At 46.9% G+C, this 18,216-nt stretch overlaps 1 protein-coding gene across 9 annotated transcripts in view; it reads right to left on the bottom strand.

Moving 5' to 3' along the window:
- Positions 1-403: 403 nt before the first annotated feature.
- Positions 404-18,216, bottom strand: part of LOC112259686 (casein kinase I) — a 61,172-nt gene continuing 43,359 nt past the window's right edge. For 2 of the 9 annotated variants that reach the window (XM_042329252.1, XM_042329251.1), the window contains exons 5-10: positions 15,120-15,354; positions 10,195-10,280; positions 8,424-8,508; positions 7,463-7,611; positions 4,529-4,612; positions 3,488-4,095 (exon numbers count right to left, since the gene is read on the bottom strand). In XM_042329252.1, coding sequence (XP_042185186.1) covers positions 3,832-4,095; positions 4,529-4,612; positions 7,463-7,611; positions 8,424-8,508; positions 10,195-10,280; positions 15,120-15,354 — 903 coding nt within the window. In that variant the 3' untranslated portion in view covers positions 3,488-3,831. The other 7 variants (XM_042329254.1, XR_006084421.1, XR_006084420.1 and 4 more) reach the window with 7 other exon arrangements.

The following is an 18,216-nucleotide window of genomic DNA, read 5'->3' as shown; positions in this document are numbered from 1 at the left end:
GTGTCTCTGAAGGCCTTTCCTCCTCTTCACTGGCCTTTCCTCCTCTTCAGGCCTTTCCTCCTCTTCACTGGAGGCCTTTGGAGGCCTTTCTCCTCTTCACTGGAGGCCTTTCCTCCTCTTCACTAGTGTCTCTGGAGGCCTTTCCTCCTCTTCACTAGTGTCTCTGAAGGCCTTTCCTCCTCTTCACTAGTGTCTCTGGAGGCCTTTCCTCCTCTTCACTAGTGTCTCTGGAGGCCTTTCCTCCTCTTCACACTGGAGGCCTTTCCTCCTCTTCACTGGAGGCCTTTCCTCCTCTTCACTGTCTCTGGAGGCCTTTCCTCCTCTTCACTTCACTGGAGGCCTTTCCTCCTCTTCACTAGTGTCTCTGGAGGCCTTTCCTCTTCTTCACTAATGTTACTAAATGTCTCTGGAGGCCTTTCCTCTTCTTCACTAGTGTCTCTGGAGGCCTTTCCTCTTCTTCACTAGTGTCTCTGGAGGCCTTTCCTCTTCTTCACTAGTGTCTCTGGAGGCCTAGTGTTTCCTCTCCTCTTCACTAGTGTCTCTGGAGGCCTTTCCTCTTCTTCACTAGTGTCTCTGGAGGCCTTTCCTCTTCTTCACTAGTGTCTCTGGAGGCCTTTCCTCTTCTTCACTAGTGTCTCTGGAGGCCTTTCCTCTTCCTCCTCGTAAAGAAACAGCAGCACCTGAAACAGAACAAAGGAACAACAATAGGATGAGATTATAACATTGAAAAAACTAAATACAAAGACCCACCCCCAATTCTAAATCGACCCCTCACCCCTAGTGCCCTGTCTGAGAAGACATGCTATACTAGGATTTAAGGGCAGGGGGTAGGAGGGCAGGGGGTAGGAGGGCAGGGGGTAGAGGGCAGGGGGAAGGTAGAGGGTAGGGTGAACGGGGGGGGGGGTAGAGGGAAGGGGAAGGGGTAGAGTGAAGGGGTAGAGAGAAAGGGGCATCCATCTCACTTGGTGTCGTCGGCCACCTCCACCTCGGCCGGGGCAGTGATAGGTGCATTGGAGTGGCCCGCCGTCGGGTCGTCTGTATTCAGCTCCCCATTGGTTGAACTCAACACCTGAAGGGGAGCATCATGGGAGTATCATAGACCACCAGATAATGGCGGCTTATTATGGTCCAAAATATTTAAGGTCACTTATTATGAGACTTCTGAATGTTGTAGATAGAAATGTAATGAATAGAGCCAACACAATTACCTATTCTACATGATAGAAATGTAATGAATAGAGCCGACACGATTCCCTATTGTACATGATAGAAATGTAATGAATAGAGCCGACACAATTCCCTATTCTACATGATAGAAATGTAATGAATAGAGCAGACACGATTCCCTATTGTACACGATAGAAATGTAATGAATAGAGCCGACACAATTCCCTATTCTACATGATAGAAATGTAATGAATAGAGCAGACATGATTCCCTATTCTACATGACAGACAATCATATCTTCTACTCAACACATTCAGAAGTCTCACTCTCAGCTCACAAGCTCGGTCATAATCATTTGTAATGTTGCCTAACGTTATGAGATGAAGACTGGTTTCCTCAAGATGGTTGTGTGATTCCAGAAACATTAGAAGTTTCCACTGTCCTGTTATAGAAATGATGTGATCAGCCTGCATGTTCAGCTGGCTACTTGATCCCTCTTACAGTGACTTAATGCTCCAGCCAACAATGGCCCCTTCTGAGATAGTCCCATATGCCCTATATAGCAAACTACTGTTGACCAGGGCCCATGTGGCTCTGGTCAAAAGTAGTGCACTACACAGAGGGCATTTGGGATGCAAATGACACTGAACACTACCCACACTAGATGGTATTACATTGATTAAATCCATCTATATAAGACTTGCGACCAATCACAAGGTGACCTCAGTTCTAGATGATGAAACATTCTAATAGCGCAAGTTCTCCTTTAGTCACTGTCCTTCCCACAGTTAGTCCCTCACCCCAGTAGCATTATTAGTCCCTCGACCCCGGTAGGATACAGTTAGTCCCTCGCCTCAGTAGCATTATTAGTCCCTCAACCCCGGTAGGATACAGTTAGTCCCTCGCCCCAGTAGCATTATTAGTCCCTCGGCCCCAGTAGGATAGATTTAGACCCTCGGCCCAGTAGCATTATTAGTCCCTCGGCCCAGTAGCATTATTAGTCCCTCGGCCCAGTAGCATTATTAGTCCCTCGGCCCCGGTAGCATTATTAGTCCCTCGGCCCCGGTAGGATACAGTTAGTCGGCCCCTCGCCCCAGTAGCATTACTAGACCCTCGGCCCAGTAGCATTATTAGTCCCTCGGCCCCGGTAGCATTATTAGTCCCTCGGCCCCGGTAGCATTATTAGTCCCTCGGCCCCGGTAGCATTATTAGTCCCTCGGCCCCGGTAGCATTATTAGTCCCTCGGCCCCGGTAGGATACAGTTAGTCCCTCGCCCCAGTAGCATTACTAGACCCTCGGCCCAGTAGCATTATTAGTCCCTCGGCCCCGGTAGCATTATTAGTCCCTCGGCCCCGGTAGCATTATTAGTCCCTCGGCCCCGGTAGCATTATTAGTCCCTCGGCCCCGGTAGCATTATTAGTCCCTCGGCCCCGGTAGCATTATTAGTCCCTCGGTCCCCGGTAGCATTATTAGTCCCGGTAGCATTATTAGTCCCTCGGCCCCGGTAGGATACAGTTAGTTAGTCCCTCGGCCCAGTAGCATTATTAGTCCCTCGGTAGCATTACTAGTCCCCCAGTAGCATTATTAGTCCCTCGGCCCAGTAGCATTATTAGTCCCTCGGCCCCGGTAGGATAGCAGTTAGTCCCTCGGCCCCGGTAGGATACAGTTAGTCCCTCGGCCCCGGTAGCAGGATACAGTTAGTCCCTCGGCCCCGGTAGGATACAGTTAGTCCCTCGGCCCCGGTAGGATACAGTTAGACCCTCGGCCCCGGTAGGATACAGTTAGACCCTCGGCCCCGGTAGGATACAGTTAGTCCCTCGGCCCCGGTAGGATACAGTTAGTCCCACTGCCCTGGTAGGATACAGTTAGTCCCACTGCCCAGTAGGATACAGTTAGTCCCACTGCCCGGTAGGATACAGTTAGTCCCTCGCCCCGGTAGGATACAGTTAGTCCCACGGCCCCGGTAGGATACAGTTAGTCCCTCGGCCCCGGTAGGATACAGTTAGTCCCTCTGCCCCGGTAGGATACAGTTAGTCCCCTGCCCCGGTAGGATACAGTTAGTCCACTGCCCCGGTAGGATACAGTTAGTCCCACTGCCCCGGTAGGATACAGTTAGTCCCACGACCCCGGTAGGATACAGTTAGTCCCTCGGACCCGGTAGGATATAAGCCTAGTATGAAGTGTGCACAATGTGAGGGGAAAAGTGGGTAAGGAGAATGAGTTGGAGAAAGAAAAACGTGAGCAGAGACTAGTGCTGCAGAAAGAGAGCTAGGAGGAAAAACAAGGAGAAAGAGAAAGAAAGCAAGAGACAAGAGGCAGAGTGTTGAACATTGCGGGGCGACGCCCACAGCCCAGTACCTGGACAGAGCCCCCCAGCCTATCAGCTGTTAGATGGGACCCCAGCAGCTCCCTATTGGTCACTGGAGTGGGCTGGGAATCACTTCCTTTGGGTTCTGGCGACTGGCACGACAGCAAAGGAGGAAGTAGAGGGAGGAGACGGTGAAGGAGGAAGTAGAGGGAGGAGATGGTGAGGGAGGAAGTAGAGGGAGGAGATGGTGAGGGAGGAGATGGTGAGGGAGGAAGTAGAGGGAGGAGATGGTGGAGGAGGAAAGAAACAGAAAAACAGTGTTTAAAGAATCTCTCTCCCGGTCAGCAGTTAGGCAGCTACTTAGACACTGCTCTACCGGAGGACAGACAGACCTGAGGGACGGTGCGGTGACGGGGGAAGAAAAGAGTGCACGTGAGGAGGAGTGCATGACAGAAGACTACTCGTGTGACATGAAGAAACACAAGCGGCTGTAGAAGCCACTGGTGTGAGCTGAGACTGAACAAGCTGCTGCTATGAGACTGGCTTCGGTTGGTGGGTCTGGTGCTGCTGTTATGAGACTGGCTTCGGTTGGTGGGTCTGGTGGAATTGTCAGTGGCAATCTGTGGTTTGATGAGTAAGGCCAGTTATACAGTTAGTTTAGCCTGGATACCAGTCTGTTTCTAGTTTCTTTAATAGAGCCTGGATACATGTCTGTTTTTGCTCTCTTGCCAAGTCCTTAAGGAACTGTTGTGACAAACTGTTTGGCTTGACAATCAGAGTAGGAGTAGGCAAAAGCACCAACAGATCTGGGACCCAGGCTACAGATCTGGGACCCAGGCTACAGATCTGGGACCCAGGCTACAGATCTGGGACCCAGGCTACAGATAGTTAGTAAGAATCTGCCAAATTGGAACATTGTAAATGGAAAATTCTGCTAATGCTGAATAACATTTGTGAAATTTGTGTGTTCAGTGTATGTTTGTGTGTGTGTTCAGTGTATGTTTGTGTGTGTGTTCAGTGTATGTTTGTGTGTGTGTTCAGTGTGTGTCCTACCTGGTTTTTGGTCTGCTGCGCTGCCTTGTCTCTGCTGCTGGACTGTAGAAGGGGCTCACTGGGGACTGGACCAATAGGAGTGGGCTGAGGACAGAGGTTAAAGGTCATCATTAACTAAAGGGCCAATAGGAGTGGGCTGAGGAGGAGTCACAGTTTAAAAGTGAACAGAACATGTTATTTTTCTGAAAGCCATGTCCTACATCAAGCTGTTCATCAGAGCCATGTCCTACATCAAGCTGTTCATCAGAGCCATGTCCTACATCAAGCTGTTCATCAGAGCCATATCCTACAGCAAGCCGTTCATCAGAGCCATGTCCTGCATCAAGCTGTTCATCAGAACCATATCCTACATCAAGCCGTTCATCAGAGCCATGTCCTACATCAAGCTGTTCATCAGAGCCATGCCCTACATCAAGCTGTTCATCAGAGCCATATCCTACATCAAGCTGTTCATCAGAACCATGTCCTACATCAAGCTGTTCATCAGAGCCATATCCTACATCAAGCTGTTCATCAGAGCCATGTCCTACATCAAGCTGTTCATCAAAGCCATATCATACATCAAGCTGTTCATCAGAGCCATGTCCTACATCAAGCTGTTCTTCAGAGCCATGTCCTACATCAAGCTGTTCATCAGAGCCATGTCCTACATCAAGCTGTTCATCAGAGCTGTTCATCAGAGCCATCCTACATCAAGCTGTTCATCAGAGCCATCACAGCTGTTCATCAGAGCCATGTCCAACATCAAGCTGTTCATCAGAGCCATATCCTACATCAAGCCGTTCATCAGAGCCATGTCCTACATCAAGCTGTTCATCAGAGCCATGTCCCAAATGGAACCCTGTAATTTCCTGCACATAGTGCACTACTATTGGCTAAAGTTACAAATAGATAATAGATAAATAAATAGAACTCACTCAACCATATACATCAAATCTATGACATAGGGGTAATACTACAGTAATACTGAGGGGCTAGGGTTAGGACTGAGCGGTAATACTACAGTAATACTGAGGGGCTAGGGTTAGAACTGAGGGGTAATACTAGGGTTAGGACTGAGGGGTAATACTAGGGTTAGGACTGAGGGGTAATACTAGGGTTAGAACTGAGGGGTAATACTAGGGTTAGAACTGAGGGGTAATACTAGGGTTAGGACTGAGGGGTAATACTAGGGTTAGGACTGAGGGGTAATACTAGGGTTAGGACTGAGGGGTTAGGGTTAGGACTGAGGGGGTAATACTAGGGTTAGGACTGAGGGGTTATACTGAGGGGTTATACTGAGGGGTTAGGGTTAGGACTGAGGGGTAATACTAGGGTTAGGACTGAGGGGTAATACTAGGGTTAGGACTGAGGGGGGGTAATACTAGGGTTAGGACTGAGGGGTAATACTAGGGTTAGGACTGAGGGGTAATACGAGGGTTAGGACTGAGGGGTAATACGAGGGTTAGGACTGAGGGGTAATATGAGGGTTAGGACTGAGGGGTTAGGGTTAGGACTGAGGGGTAATACAAGGGTTAGGACTGAGGGGTAATACTAGGGTTAGGACTGAGGGGTAATACTAGGGTTAGGACTGAGGGGTTAGGGTTAGGACTGAGGGGTAATACTAGGGTTAGGACTGAGGGGTAATACTAGGGTTAGGACTAAGGGTAATAATACTAGGGTTAGGACTGAGGGGTAATACTAGGGTTAGGACTGAGGGGTTAGGGTTAGGACTGAGGGGTTAGGGTTAGGACTGAGGGTAATAGTAGGGTTAGGACTGAGGGGTAATACTAGAGTTAGGACTGAGGGGTAATACTAGAGTTAGGACTGAGGGGTAATACTAGGGTTAGAACTGAGGGGTTAGGGTTAGGACTGAGGGGTAATACTAGGATTAGGACTGAGGGGTTAGGACTGAGTGGTAATACTAGGGTTAGGACTGAGGGGTTAGGGTTAGGACTGAGGGGTAATACTAGGGTTAGGACTGAGGGGTTAGGGTTAGGACTGAGGGGTAATACTAGGGTTAAGACTGAGGGGTAATGCTAGGGTTAGAACTGAGGGGTAATACTAGGGTTAGGACTGAGGGGTAATACTAGGGTTAGGACTGAGGGGTAATACTAGGGTTAGGACTGAGGGGTAATACTAGGGTTAGGACTGAGGGGTAATACTAGGGTTAGGACTGAGGGGTAATACTAGGGTTAGGACTGAGGGGTTATACTAGGGTTAGGACTGAGGGGTAATACTAGGGTTAGGACTGAGGGGTAATACTAGGGTTAGGACTGAGGGGTAATACTAGGGTTAGGACTGAGGGGTAATACTAGGGTTAGGACTGAGGGGTAATACTAGGGTTAGGACTGAGGGGTAATACCAGGGTTAGGACTGAGGGGTAATACCAGGGTTAGGACTGAGGGGTTAGGGTTAGGACTGAGGGGTAATAGTAGTAGGGTTAGGACTGAGGGGTAATACTAGAGTTAGGACTGAGGGGTACTAATTACTAGGGTTAGAACTGAGGGGTTAGGGTTAGGACTGAGGGGTAATACTAGGATTAGGACTGAGGGGTTAGGACTGAGTGGTAATACTAGGGGGTTAGGACTGAGGGGTTAGGGTTAGGACTGAGGGGTAATACTAGGGTTAGGACTGAGGGGTTAGGGTTAGGACTGAGGGGTAATACTAGGGTTAAGACTGAGGGGTAATACTAGGGTTAGAACTGAGGGGTAATACTAGGGTTAGGACTGAGGGGTAATACTAGGGTTAGGGTTAGGACTGAGGGGTAATACTAGGGTTAGGACTGAGGGGTAATACTAGGGTTAGGACTGAGGGGTAATACTAGGGTTAGGACTGAGGGGTTAGGGTTAGGACTGAGGGGTAATACCAGGGTTAGGACTGAGGGGTAATACCAGGGTTAGGACTGAGGGGTAATACCAGGGTTAGGACTGAGGGGTAATACTAGGGACTGACCAGTGGCTTGCCGACCCAGTCGTACTCGTAATCAAAGACGTAGCCGTTCCTATCGAAGAGGTCGGTGAAGAGTTTGCGTAAGTAGTCGTAGTCCGGCTTCTCAAAGAAATCCAGGCGCCGCACATAACGCAGGTAGGTGGCCATCTCTTCTACAGGGAGACACACACGTTACATTCAGGTAGGATCACACCTGTTCTATTCATTCAGATAGGAAAGAAAACACCTAGTTGTCATGGTGATGAAAGGCCTTCTGGTTCAGGTTAGTCTGTAGAGGTAGTGTTCACTCATTCCAAATCATTTCCACATGTTGGGAGCAGGTAAAAAAAAAGGAAGGCTGACCTCCTGGGCTTCTCACGCGCGACATCGTCTAGGGTTTATAGAGAATAGTGCAACAAACAAACAAACCTCCAGTCAGCGGCAGTCTTGTGGGCGAAAACATCTTCGTTGACGAGAGGTTGAAGGAGAATGGCGCATGCTAACAGGCTGGCCACAAACAGGAGAATAACGGCGCAGTACAACAGTGGTGTGCAGAACAGCTTCTCCAACAGAACTCTCTGATCCTTGTCACTGATATAAGACAGCAGACGACCACACCGGGTTCCACTCCTATCAAAACAAGAAGACTCGGCTCCAGTGGGCAACGCCATCACCAACCCTGGACAATTCAGGAGTGGAAAAACATGGCCTGATCTAACGAATCCTGGTTCCTGTTGGGTCATGCTGATGGCAGAGTCAGGATTTGGCATCAGGAGGATGACTCCATGTCCCCGTTCTGCCTGGTGTCAATGGTACAGGCTGGTGGTGTAACGGTGTGGGGAATGTTTTCCTGGCGCACGTTAGGTCCCTTGATACCAACTGAACAACGTCTAGAGGCAAAGGGGGTTCCGATCCCGTACTAGATGGGTGTACCTAATAATAATGTTCAGTAACTGTTGTATTTCAGGAAGACAGATACACAGACCTGGGAAGCTCTCACACAGCACCTCGATGGGCGTGGCTCTCTTGGTGTCACCTATCTTCTGATAGCGCTCCTTCAGAGTGTCTGCCTGGGGGGCACACACACAGAGACAGAGAGAGACAGAGAGAGACAGAGAGAGAGAAAGAGAGAGAGAGAGAGAGACTTCATTGCCTGTCCGGAATTTTTAATTCTAGAATGAAATACCAGAAGTGTTAAAGGGTAAACGGACCAATCGGGGAACTGTGATGGCCAACTTTGATATAGGTTTCACACAACAGACAACTTTCTCTCTGAACAATGTCATGTGAAGTACGACGGTCAGCGTGTTCAGTTAGTGATGTGCATAGAGACATGTGACTGACGGCTGTGTGTCTGTCTGAACTGATAAGACAGCAAGGACAGACTAGCTGGACCTTTAATCAACAGTAACTAGCTGGACCTTTAATCAACAGTAACTAGCTGGACCTTTAATCAACAGTAACTAGCTGGACCTTTAATCAACAGTAAGTAGCTGGACCTTTAATCAACAGTAAGTAGCTGGACCTTTAATCAACAGTAACTAGCTGGACCTGTAATCAACAGTAACTAGCTGGACCTGTAACCAACAGTAACTAGCTGGACCTTTGATCAACTGAACAACAGTAACTAGCTGGATCTTTGATCAACTGAACAACAGTAACTAGCTGGACCTTTAATCAACAGTAACTAGCTGGACCTTTAATCAACAGTAACTAGCTGGACCTTTAATCAACAGTAACTAGCTGGACCTTTAATCAACAGTAACTAGCTGGACCTGTAATCAACAGTAACTAGCTGGACCTGTAATCAACAGTAACTAGCTGGACCTGTAACCAACAGTAACTAGCTGGACCTTTGATCAACTGAACAACAGCAACTAGCTGGATCTTTGATCAACTGAACAACAGCAACTAGCTGGATCTTTGATCAACTGAACAACAGTAACTAGCTGGACCTTTGATCAACTGAACAACAGTAACTAGCTGGACCTTTGATCAACAGTAACTAGCTGGACCTTTGATCAACAGTAACTAGCTGACCTTTAATCAACAGTAACTAGCTGGACCTTTAATCAACAGTAACTAGCTGGACCTTTAATCAACAGTAACTAGCTGGACCTTTAATCAACAGTAACTAGCTGGACCTTTAATCAACAGTAACTAGCTGGACCTTTAATCAACAGTAACTAGCTGGACCTTTAATCAACAGTAACTAGCTGGACCTTTAATCAACAGTAACTAGCTGGACCTTTAATCAACAGTAACTAGCTGGACCTTTAATCAACAGTAACTAGCTGGACCTTTAATCAACAGTAACTAGCTGGACCTTTAATCAACAGTAACTAGCTGGACCTTTAATCAACAGTAACTAGCGGGACCTTTAATCAACAGTAACTAGCTGGACCTTTAATCAACAGTAACTAGCTGGACCTTTAATCAACAGTAACTAGCTGGACCTTTAATCAACAGTAACTAGCTGGACCTTTAATCAACAGTAACTAGCTGGACCTTTAATCAACAGTAACTAGCTGGACCTTTAATCAACAGTAACTAGCTGGACCTTTAATCAACAGTAACTAGCTGGACCTTTAATCAACAGTAACTAGCTGGACCTTTAAATCAACAGTAACTAGCTGGACCTTTAAATCAACAGTAACTAGCTGGACCTTTAATCAACTAATAACATATGGGAATTGTTTAGTGTAGTGTGTGTGACATTACATTAGTTCCTAACCTTAAGGTGTGTTTGTTCCTACCTTCAGGCCTTGCCAGGGCAGACTGCCTCGCAGGAAGTACATGAACATGTGACCTAGAGCTTCCAGGTCATCTCTCCTGCTTTGTTCTGCAGAGAGACAGGAAACAAAACACAGTTTCAGAGACACACACACAAGCCCATTTCAAAACACAGGAACAAATGAGTTCAAACTAAGAGAAAATCACAGAATTGTTTTATTTTTCTATATATTTCACCTTTATTTAACCAGGTAGGCCAGTTGAGAACAAGTTCTCATTTACAACTGCGACATGGCCAAGATAAAGCACAGCAGTACAACACAACAACAGTTACACATGGAATAAACAAACGTACAGTCAACACAATAGAAGAAAAAGAAAGTCTATTTACAGTGTGTGTAAAGGCATGAGGAGGCAAGGCAATAGACCATAGTAGCGAAGTAATTACAATTTAGCATATTAACACTGGAGTGATAAATGAACAGATGATGATGTGCAAGTAGAGATACTGGTGTGCAAAAGAGCAGCAAAGTAAATAAAAACAATATGGGGATGAGGTAGGTAAGATTAGATGGACTATGTACAGCTGCAGCGATCGGTTAGCTGCTCTGATAGCGGATGCTGACCAATCCCAACTGTTGAAGCAGATGGACTAATCCAGAAAACAGCTCCATAACTATCCACCCTGAGTCAAAAGACTGGTGTAGCAAAACGCATGACAGCTGTTATCTCAGGGTTCCCCCTGGACTAGCAGCACTTTGGATCGACTTCCTGTCACCTCCAAAAGTAACATGACAGACTAATACGGGATTGGATTGGAGATTTCAACGAGGACATCCACTGATTTAAACAGGACGAATGAATTCAGGCTTAAAGGGACACCTTCATATCCTCTCCAGCACCTCCCCAACATCACTAGGCTACCCTGGGACGGCAGGGTAGCCTAGTGGTTAGAGCGTTGGTCTAGTAACCGGAAGGTTGCAAGTTCAAACCCCCGAGCTGACAAGGTACAAATCTGTCGTTCTGCCCCTGAACAGGCAGTTAACCCACTGTTCCTAGGCCGTCATTGAAAATAAGAATTTGTTCTTAACTGACTTGCCTAGTTAAATAAAGGTAAAATAAATTTAAAAAATAAATCAACATGTGAAAATGGAGCATTCCTATTTTTTTTGTAGTGAAATATATTTGAGGAAGAAGATAAGTGTTTCCAATGACATCGTCTACCAATCAGAAGGCAATGCCTCCTCATAATTGGTTAAAAAAAAAATCACATGATGCACACTAATGATGTCATCGGAAACACTCCTCTTCCTCCATCTTTGTCATGTGTCTTTTTGGGTCTTTCTTGTCAACTATATTTTATCAATGGGATCACCTGGATCATACAGAGTACATCAAATCAGGCTACGTACCTCTGCCCAGGTGTGTATTGATGCTCATGTAACTTGTGGTGCCTGTCAGGCTGTTTACCTCTGCCCAGGTGAGTATTGATGCTCATGTAGGGTGTGGTGCCTGTCAGGCTGTTTACCTCTGCCCAGGTGAGTATTGATGCTCATGTAGGGTGTGGTACCTGTCAGGCTGTTTACCTCTGCCCAGGTGTGTATTGATGCTCATGTAGGGTGTGGTACCTGTCAGGCTGTTTACCTCTGCCCAGGTGAGTATTGATGCTCATGTAGGGTGTGGTACCTGTCAGGCTGTTTACCTCTGCCCAGGTGTGTATTGATGCTCATGTAGGGTGTGGTGCCTGTCAGGCTGTTTACCTCTGCCCAGGTGAGTATTGATGCTCATGTAGGGTGTGGTGCCTGTCAGGCTGTTTACCTCTGCCCAGGTGTGTATTGATGCTCATGTAGGGTGTGGTGCCTGTCAGGCTGTTTACCTCTGCCCAGGTGTGTATTGATGCTCATGTAGGGTGTGGTACCTGTCAGGCTGTTTACCTTTGCCCAGGTGAGTATTGATGCTCATGTAGGGTGTGGTGCCAGTCAGGCTGTTTACCTCTGCCCAGGTGAGTATTGATGCTCATGTAGGGTGTGGTGCCTGTCAGGCTGTTTACCTCTGCCCAGGTGAGTATTGATGCTCATGTAGGGTGTGGTACCTGTCAGGCTGTTTACCTTTGCCCAGGTGAGTATTGATGCTCATGTAGGGTGTGGTGCCTGTCAGGCTGTTTACCTCTGCCCAGGTGTGTATTGATGCTCATGTAGGGTGTGGTACCTGTCAGGCTGTTTACCTTTGCCCAGGTGAGTATTGATGCTCATGTAGGGTGTGGTGCCTGTCAGGCTGTTTACCTCTGCCCAGGTGAGTATTGATGCTCATGTAGGGTGTGGTGCCCGTCAGGCTGTTTACCTCTGCCCAGGTGAGTATTGATGCTCATGTAGGGTGTGGTACCTGTCAGGCTGTTTACCTTTGCCCAGGTGAGTATTGATGCTCATGTAGGGTGTGGTACCTGTCAGGCTGTTTACCTCTGCCCAGGTGAGTATTGATGCTCATGTAGGGTGTGGTACCTGTCAGGCTGTTTACCTCTGCCCAGGTGTGTATTGATGCTCATGTAGGGTGTGGTACCTGTCAGGCTGTTTACCTCTGCCCAGGTGAGTATTGATGCTCATGTAGGGTGTGGTACCTGTCAGGCTGTTTACCTCTGCCCAGGTGTGTATTGATGCTCATGTAGGGTGTGGTGCCTGTCAGGCTGTTTACCTCTGCCCAGGTGAGTATTGATGCTCATGTAGGGTGTGGTGCCTGTCAGGCTGTTTACCTCTGCTCAGGTGTGTATTGATGCTCATGTAGGGTGTGGTACCTGTCAGGCTGTTTACCTTTGCCCAGGTGAGTATTGATGCTCATGTAGGGTGTGGTGCCAGTCAGGCTGTTTACCTCTGCCCAGGTGAGTATTGATGCTCATGTAGGGTGTGGTGCCTGTCAGGCTGTTTACCTCTGCCCAGGTGAGTATTGATGCTCATGTAGGGTGTGGTACCTGTCAGGCTGTTTACCTTTGCCCAGGTGAGTATTGATGCTCATGTAGGGTGTGGTACCTGTCAGGCTGTTTACCTTTGCCCAGGTGAGTATTGATGCTCATGTAGGGTGTGGTGCCTGTCAGGCTGTTTACCTCTGCCCAGGTGTGTATTGATGCTCATGTAGGGTGTGGTGCCCGTCAGGCTGTTTACCTTTGCCCAGGTGAGTATTGATGCTCATGTAGGGTGTGGTACCTGTCAGGCTGTTTACCTTTGCCCAGGTGAGTATTGATGCTCATGTAGGGTGTGGTACCTGTCAGGCTGTTTACCTCTGCCCAGGTGTGTATTGATGCTCATGTAACTTGTGGTGCCTGTCAGGCTGTTTACCTCTGCCCAGGTGAGTATTGATGCTCATGTAGGGTGTGGTGCCCGTCAGGCTGTTTACCTCTGCCCAGGTGAGTATTGATGCTCATGTAGGGTGTGGTGCCCGTCAGGCTGTTTACCTCTGCCCAGGTGAGTATTGATGCTCATGTAGGGTGTGGTGCCCGTCAGGCTGTTTACCTTGCCCAGGTGAGTATTGATGCTCATGTAGGGTGTGGTGCCTGTCAGGCTGTTTACCTCTGCCCAGGTGAGTATTGATGCTCATGTAGGGTGTGGTGCCCGTCAGGCTGTTTACCTTTGCCCAGGTGAGTATTGATGCTCATGTAGGGTGTGGTACCTGTCAGGCTGTTTACCTTTGCCCAGGTGAGTATTGATGCTCATGTAGGGTGTGGTACCTGTCAGGCTGTTTACCTCTGCCCAGGTGTGTATTGATGCTCATGTAGGGTGTGGTACCTGTCAGGCTGTTTACCTTTGCCCAGGTGAGTATTGATGCTCATGTAGGGTGTGGTACCTGTCAGGCTGTTTACCTTTGCCCAGGTGAGTATTGATGCTCATGTAGGGTGTGGTACCTGTCAGGCTGTTTACCTCTGCCCAGGTGTGTATTGATGCTCATGTAGGGTGTGGTACCTGTCAGGCTGTTTACCTTTGCCCAGGTGTGTATTGATGCTCATGTAGGGTGTGGTGCCTGTCAGGCTGTTTACCTCTGCCCAGGTGTGTATTGATGCTCATGTAGGGTGTGGTACCTGTCAGGCTGTTTACCTCTGCCCAGGTGTGTATTGATGCTCATGTAACTTGTGGTGCCTGTCAGGCTGTTTACCTCTGCCCAGGTGTGTATTGATGCTCATGTAGGGTGTGGTACCTGTCAGGCTGTTTACCTCTGCCCAGGTGTGTATTGATGCTCATGTAACTTGTGGTGCCTGTCAGGCTGTTTACCTCTGCCCAGGTGAGTATTGATGCTCATGTAGGGTGTGGTACCTGTCAGGCTGTTTACCTCTGCCCAGGTGAGTATTGATGCTCATGTAGGGTGTGGTACCTGTCAGGCTGTTTACCTCTGCCCAGGTGAGTATTGATGCTCATGTAGGGTGTGGTACCTGTCAGGCTGTTTACCTCTGCCCAGGTGAGTATTGATGCTCATGTAGGGTGTGGTACCTGTCAGGCTGTTTACCTCTGCCCAGGTGTGTATTGATGCTCATGTAGGGTGTGGTGCCTGTCAGGCTGTTTACCTCTGCCCAGGTGAGTATTGATGCTCATGTAGGGTGTGGTGCCTGTCAGGCTGTTTACCTTGCCCAGGTGTGTATTGATGCTCATGTAGGGTGTGGTGCCTGTCAGGCTGTTTACCTCTGCCCAGGTGTGTATTGATGCTCATGTAGGGTGTGGTACCTGTCAGGCTGTTTACCTTTGCCCAGGTGAGTATTGATGCTCATGTAGGGTGTGGTACCTGTTAGGCTGTTTACCTTTGCCCAGGTGAGTATTGATGCTCATGTAGGGTGTGGTGCCCGTCAGGCTGTTTACCTCTGCCCAGGTGAGTATTGATGCTCATGTAACTTGTGGTGCCTGTCAGGCTGTTTACCTCTGCCCAGGTGAGTATTGATGCTCATGTAGGGTGTGGTACCTGTCAGGCTGTTTACCTTTGCCCAGGTGAGTATTGATGCTCATGTAACGTGCGGTGCCCGTCAGGCTCTTGTGCTCCCTGTAAGGGATGTGTTTCTTGGTCTCAGGGTCGATGTACTCTTTGGCCAGGCCGAAGTCTATGATGTGGATTGTGTGCTGCCGCTTGCTGCCGGGCCGGCCAACCAGGAAGTTCTCTGGCTTCACGTCCCGGTAGATCAGACTCCTGGTGTGGACAAACTCCATCCGCGTGATCTGGGAGAGGGGGGAGAGAAAGAGGTCCTCTTTGCAACATGAAATCATTATCAGTTAGCATGTGGAACATTCAGGGCCTAAACTCAACAACCTTTGGACTGAAGAGTTTGGCACTAGAGTTCAACAAACATCTGAAAGATATTGACATCATCATTCTGCAGGAGACATGGTGTAAGGCTGACATTGTCACTCACTGTCCCTGTTAAGGGATTTTTTTTATCAATGATGACTAATTATGTATACATTTCAAATCCGGACTGACTAGTCCAATTGTAATTATGTACTGTACATGTTTGAATTCTCTCTCTTGCTCCCATTCCCAATTGTATATAATATAGTCGGGAGTTTAGAACAATGCCTTGGTACAAATGAATGAACCATCTCCAGATGGCAGGGACGGACTATCTCCAGACTGTCTAGAATGCTATCTACACTGACTGACCTTGGCTTTAGGCGAGGAGGGAATGCTCGAGAACTATAGGGCCTCTCTACTAGTGTCATGAAGAGATAAAACATTTAGAAAACGCTGACGTCATTTTCAGTTTATAACCTGTGGAAAAATGTGTATATACCAGTACTCTCTTGAATTAAAGGCTGTTACCTGACTTAAGACGGGGGCTCTGTCCATTCTTATAAAATAAGGGTCTTACAAACCCTTAATGCATTGACAGAGTGTTTAATTTTGATTGGGAATTAAAACAGAGGAATTTAAGAATTCCTTCAACAGTCCCACAGTACAGACATCAATCTATCAGTAAAAAACATAAACTATATATTCAGGCAAACAGCAAAAGAAGCACAACTGAAATTGATAAAAAAACAAAACAAAAAAGACCACAAATGACAACTGGTTTGATGCAGATTGTAAAATTATAAGGAATAAACTTAGAACACCTCCAACCCAAAGCACAGAGACCCAAATAATGTTGAATTACGCCTTCATTACTGTGAGACTTTAAAACTATAAACGTAACACTCAGAACCAAAAAGCCCAGTACAACAGCAAGCAGCTGACACTAATTCAGGAGTCCATAAACTGGAAAAAACTAAACAAGTCTAAACAAGAGGAATTAGTGATACAAAATGGTGACATATGGACAACCCATTTTAAAACGCTCTACAACACCGTTCAAATTGACACAAATGCAGAACAACGCCAAATTCATGAGAAGTTGAATGGATTAGAAAAAGCTATAAAGGACAATCAAAATCCATTGGACTCCCAATTACTGACCAGGAGCTCTATAAGAAACTAAACTATTACTGACCAGGAGCTCTATAAGAAACTAAACTATTACTGACCAGGAGCTCTATAAGAAACTAAACTATAACTGACCAGGAGCTCTATAAGAAACTAAACTATTACTGACCAGGAGCTCTATAAGAAACTAAACTATTACTGACAAGGAGCTCAATAAGAAACTAAACTATTACTGACAAGGAGCTCAATAAGAAACTAAACTATTACTGACCAGGAGCTCTATAAGAAACTAAACTATTACTGACCAGGAGCTCTATAAGAAACTTCAGGCTCTCCAATTTAAAAAGCATGCGGACCTGATGGCCTCCTAAATGAGATGCTCGAACTCACTAGTGCAACATTTCAATTGGTTATATTAAAACTGTTAAGTTTGATCCTGAGTGTAGGTTATTTCCCTGACTTCTGGAATCAAGGACTCATAACCTCAATCTTTAAGAACCGAGACAAATTTGACCCTAACAATTACAGAGGCATTTGTGTGAACAGTAACCTGGGGAAGGTTTTCTGTAGTATTATAAATGTAAGAGTTATAAACTTCCTTAATAAGCACAATGTCTTGAGTAAAAGCCAAATTGGATTTATACCAAAACGTTGCACAATATTTACACCCTACACACTCTTATAGATAAACATGTCCACCAAAATAATACCAAAATATACGCTTGCTTTATCGATTTCCAAAAAGCATTTGATTCTATTTGGCAGACAGGACTGTTCTACAAAGTTATTGAAAGTGGTGTAGGGGGTAAAACATATGAGATAATTAAAACAATGTATACATACAGGCAATACGTTCAGCATTATAATTGGCAAGAAAATAACAGATTGTTTTTTACCAGGGGCAGGGCCTTCGCCAGGTTTGCAATCTGAGCCCTGCACTCTTCAATATTTACATCAATGAATTGGCCACTATTCTAGAAAAAGAATGGTTAAAGGTGGTTAAATGCCTGCTCTTCGCAGATGACCTATGCCTGCTGTCGCCCACAGCACATGGCCTACAGCAGAGCCTGGACCTGCTAGAGCAGTACTGCCAGACCTGGGCCCTGACAGTAAACACCCACAGCACCTGGCCTACAGCAGAGCCTGGACCTGCTAGAGCAGTACTGCCAGACCTGGGCCCTGACAGTAAACACCCACAGCACCTGGCCTACAGCAGAGCCTGGACCTGCTAGAGCAGTACTGCCAGACCTGGGCCCTGACAGTAAACACCCACAGCACCTGGCCTACAGCAGAGCCTGGACCTGCTAGAGCAGTACTGCCAGACCTGGGCCCTGGCAGTAAAACCCAAAAAGACTCAAATAATGATTTTCCAGAGAAGATCCAGATCTCAGGGAATTAGACCAAAGTTCTCAATTGGTACAAAATAAATAGAGTACTGCACACACTACAATTACTGAGGTTTAAATATATAGAGTACTGCACACACTACAATTACTGAGGTTTAAATATATAGAGTACTGCACACACTACAATTACTTTAAAAATAAGCTCAACTGGACACCTTAATGAGGCGGTGAGAATGAGGGAGAAAGCACACAGGGCATTCTACACCTTTAAAAAACAAATTCAAATTGAAATACCTATTCAAATTTGGCTATATC

Source organism: Oncorhynchus tshawytscha, linkage group LG10 (genome assembly GCF_018296145.1).
Source record: "Oncorhynchus tshawytscha isolate Ot180627B linkage group LG10, Otsh_v2.0, whole genome shotgun sequence".
Taxonomy (NCBI): domain Eukaryota; kingdom Metazoa; phylum Chordata; class Actinopteri; order Salmoniformes; family Salmonidae; genus Oncorhynchus; species Oncorhynchus tshawytscha.
This window is presented reverse-complemented; position numbering and strand designations above follow the sequence as displayed.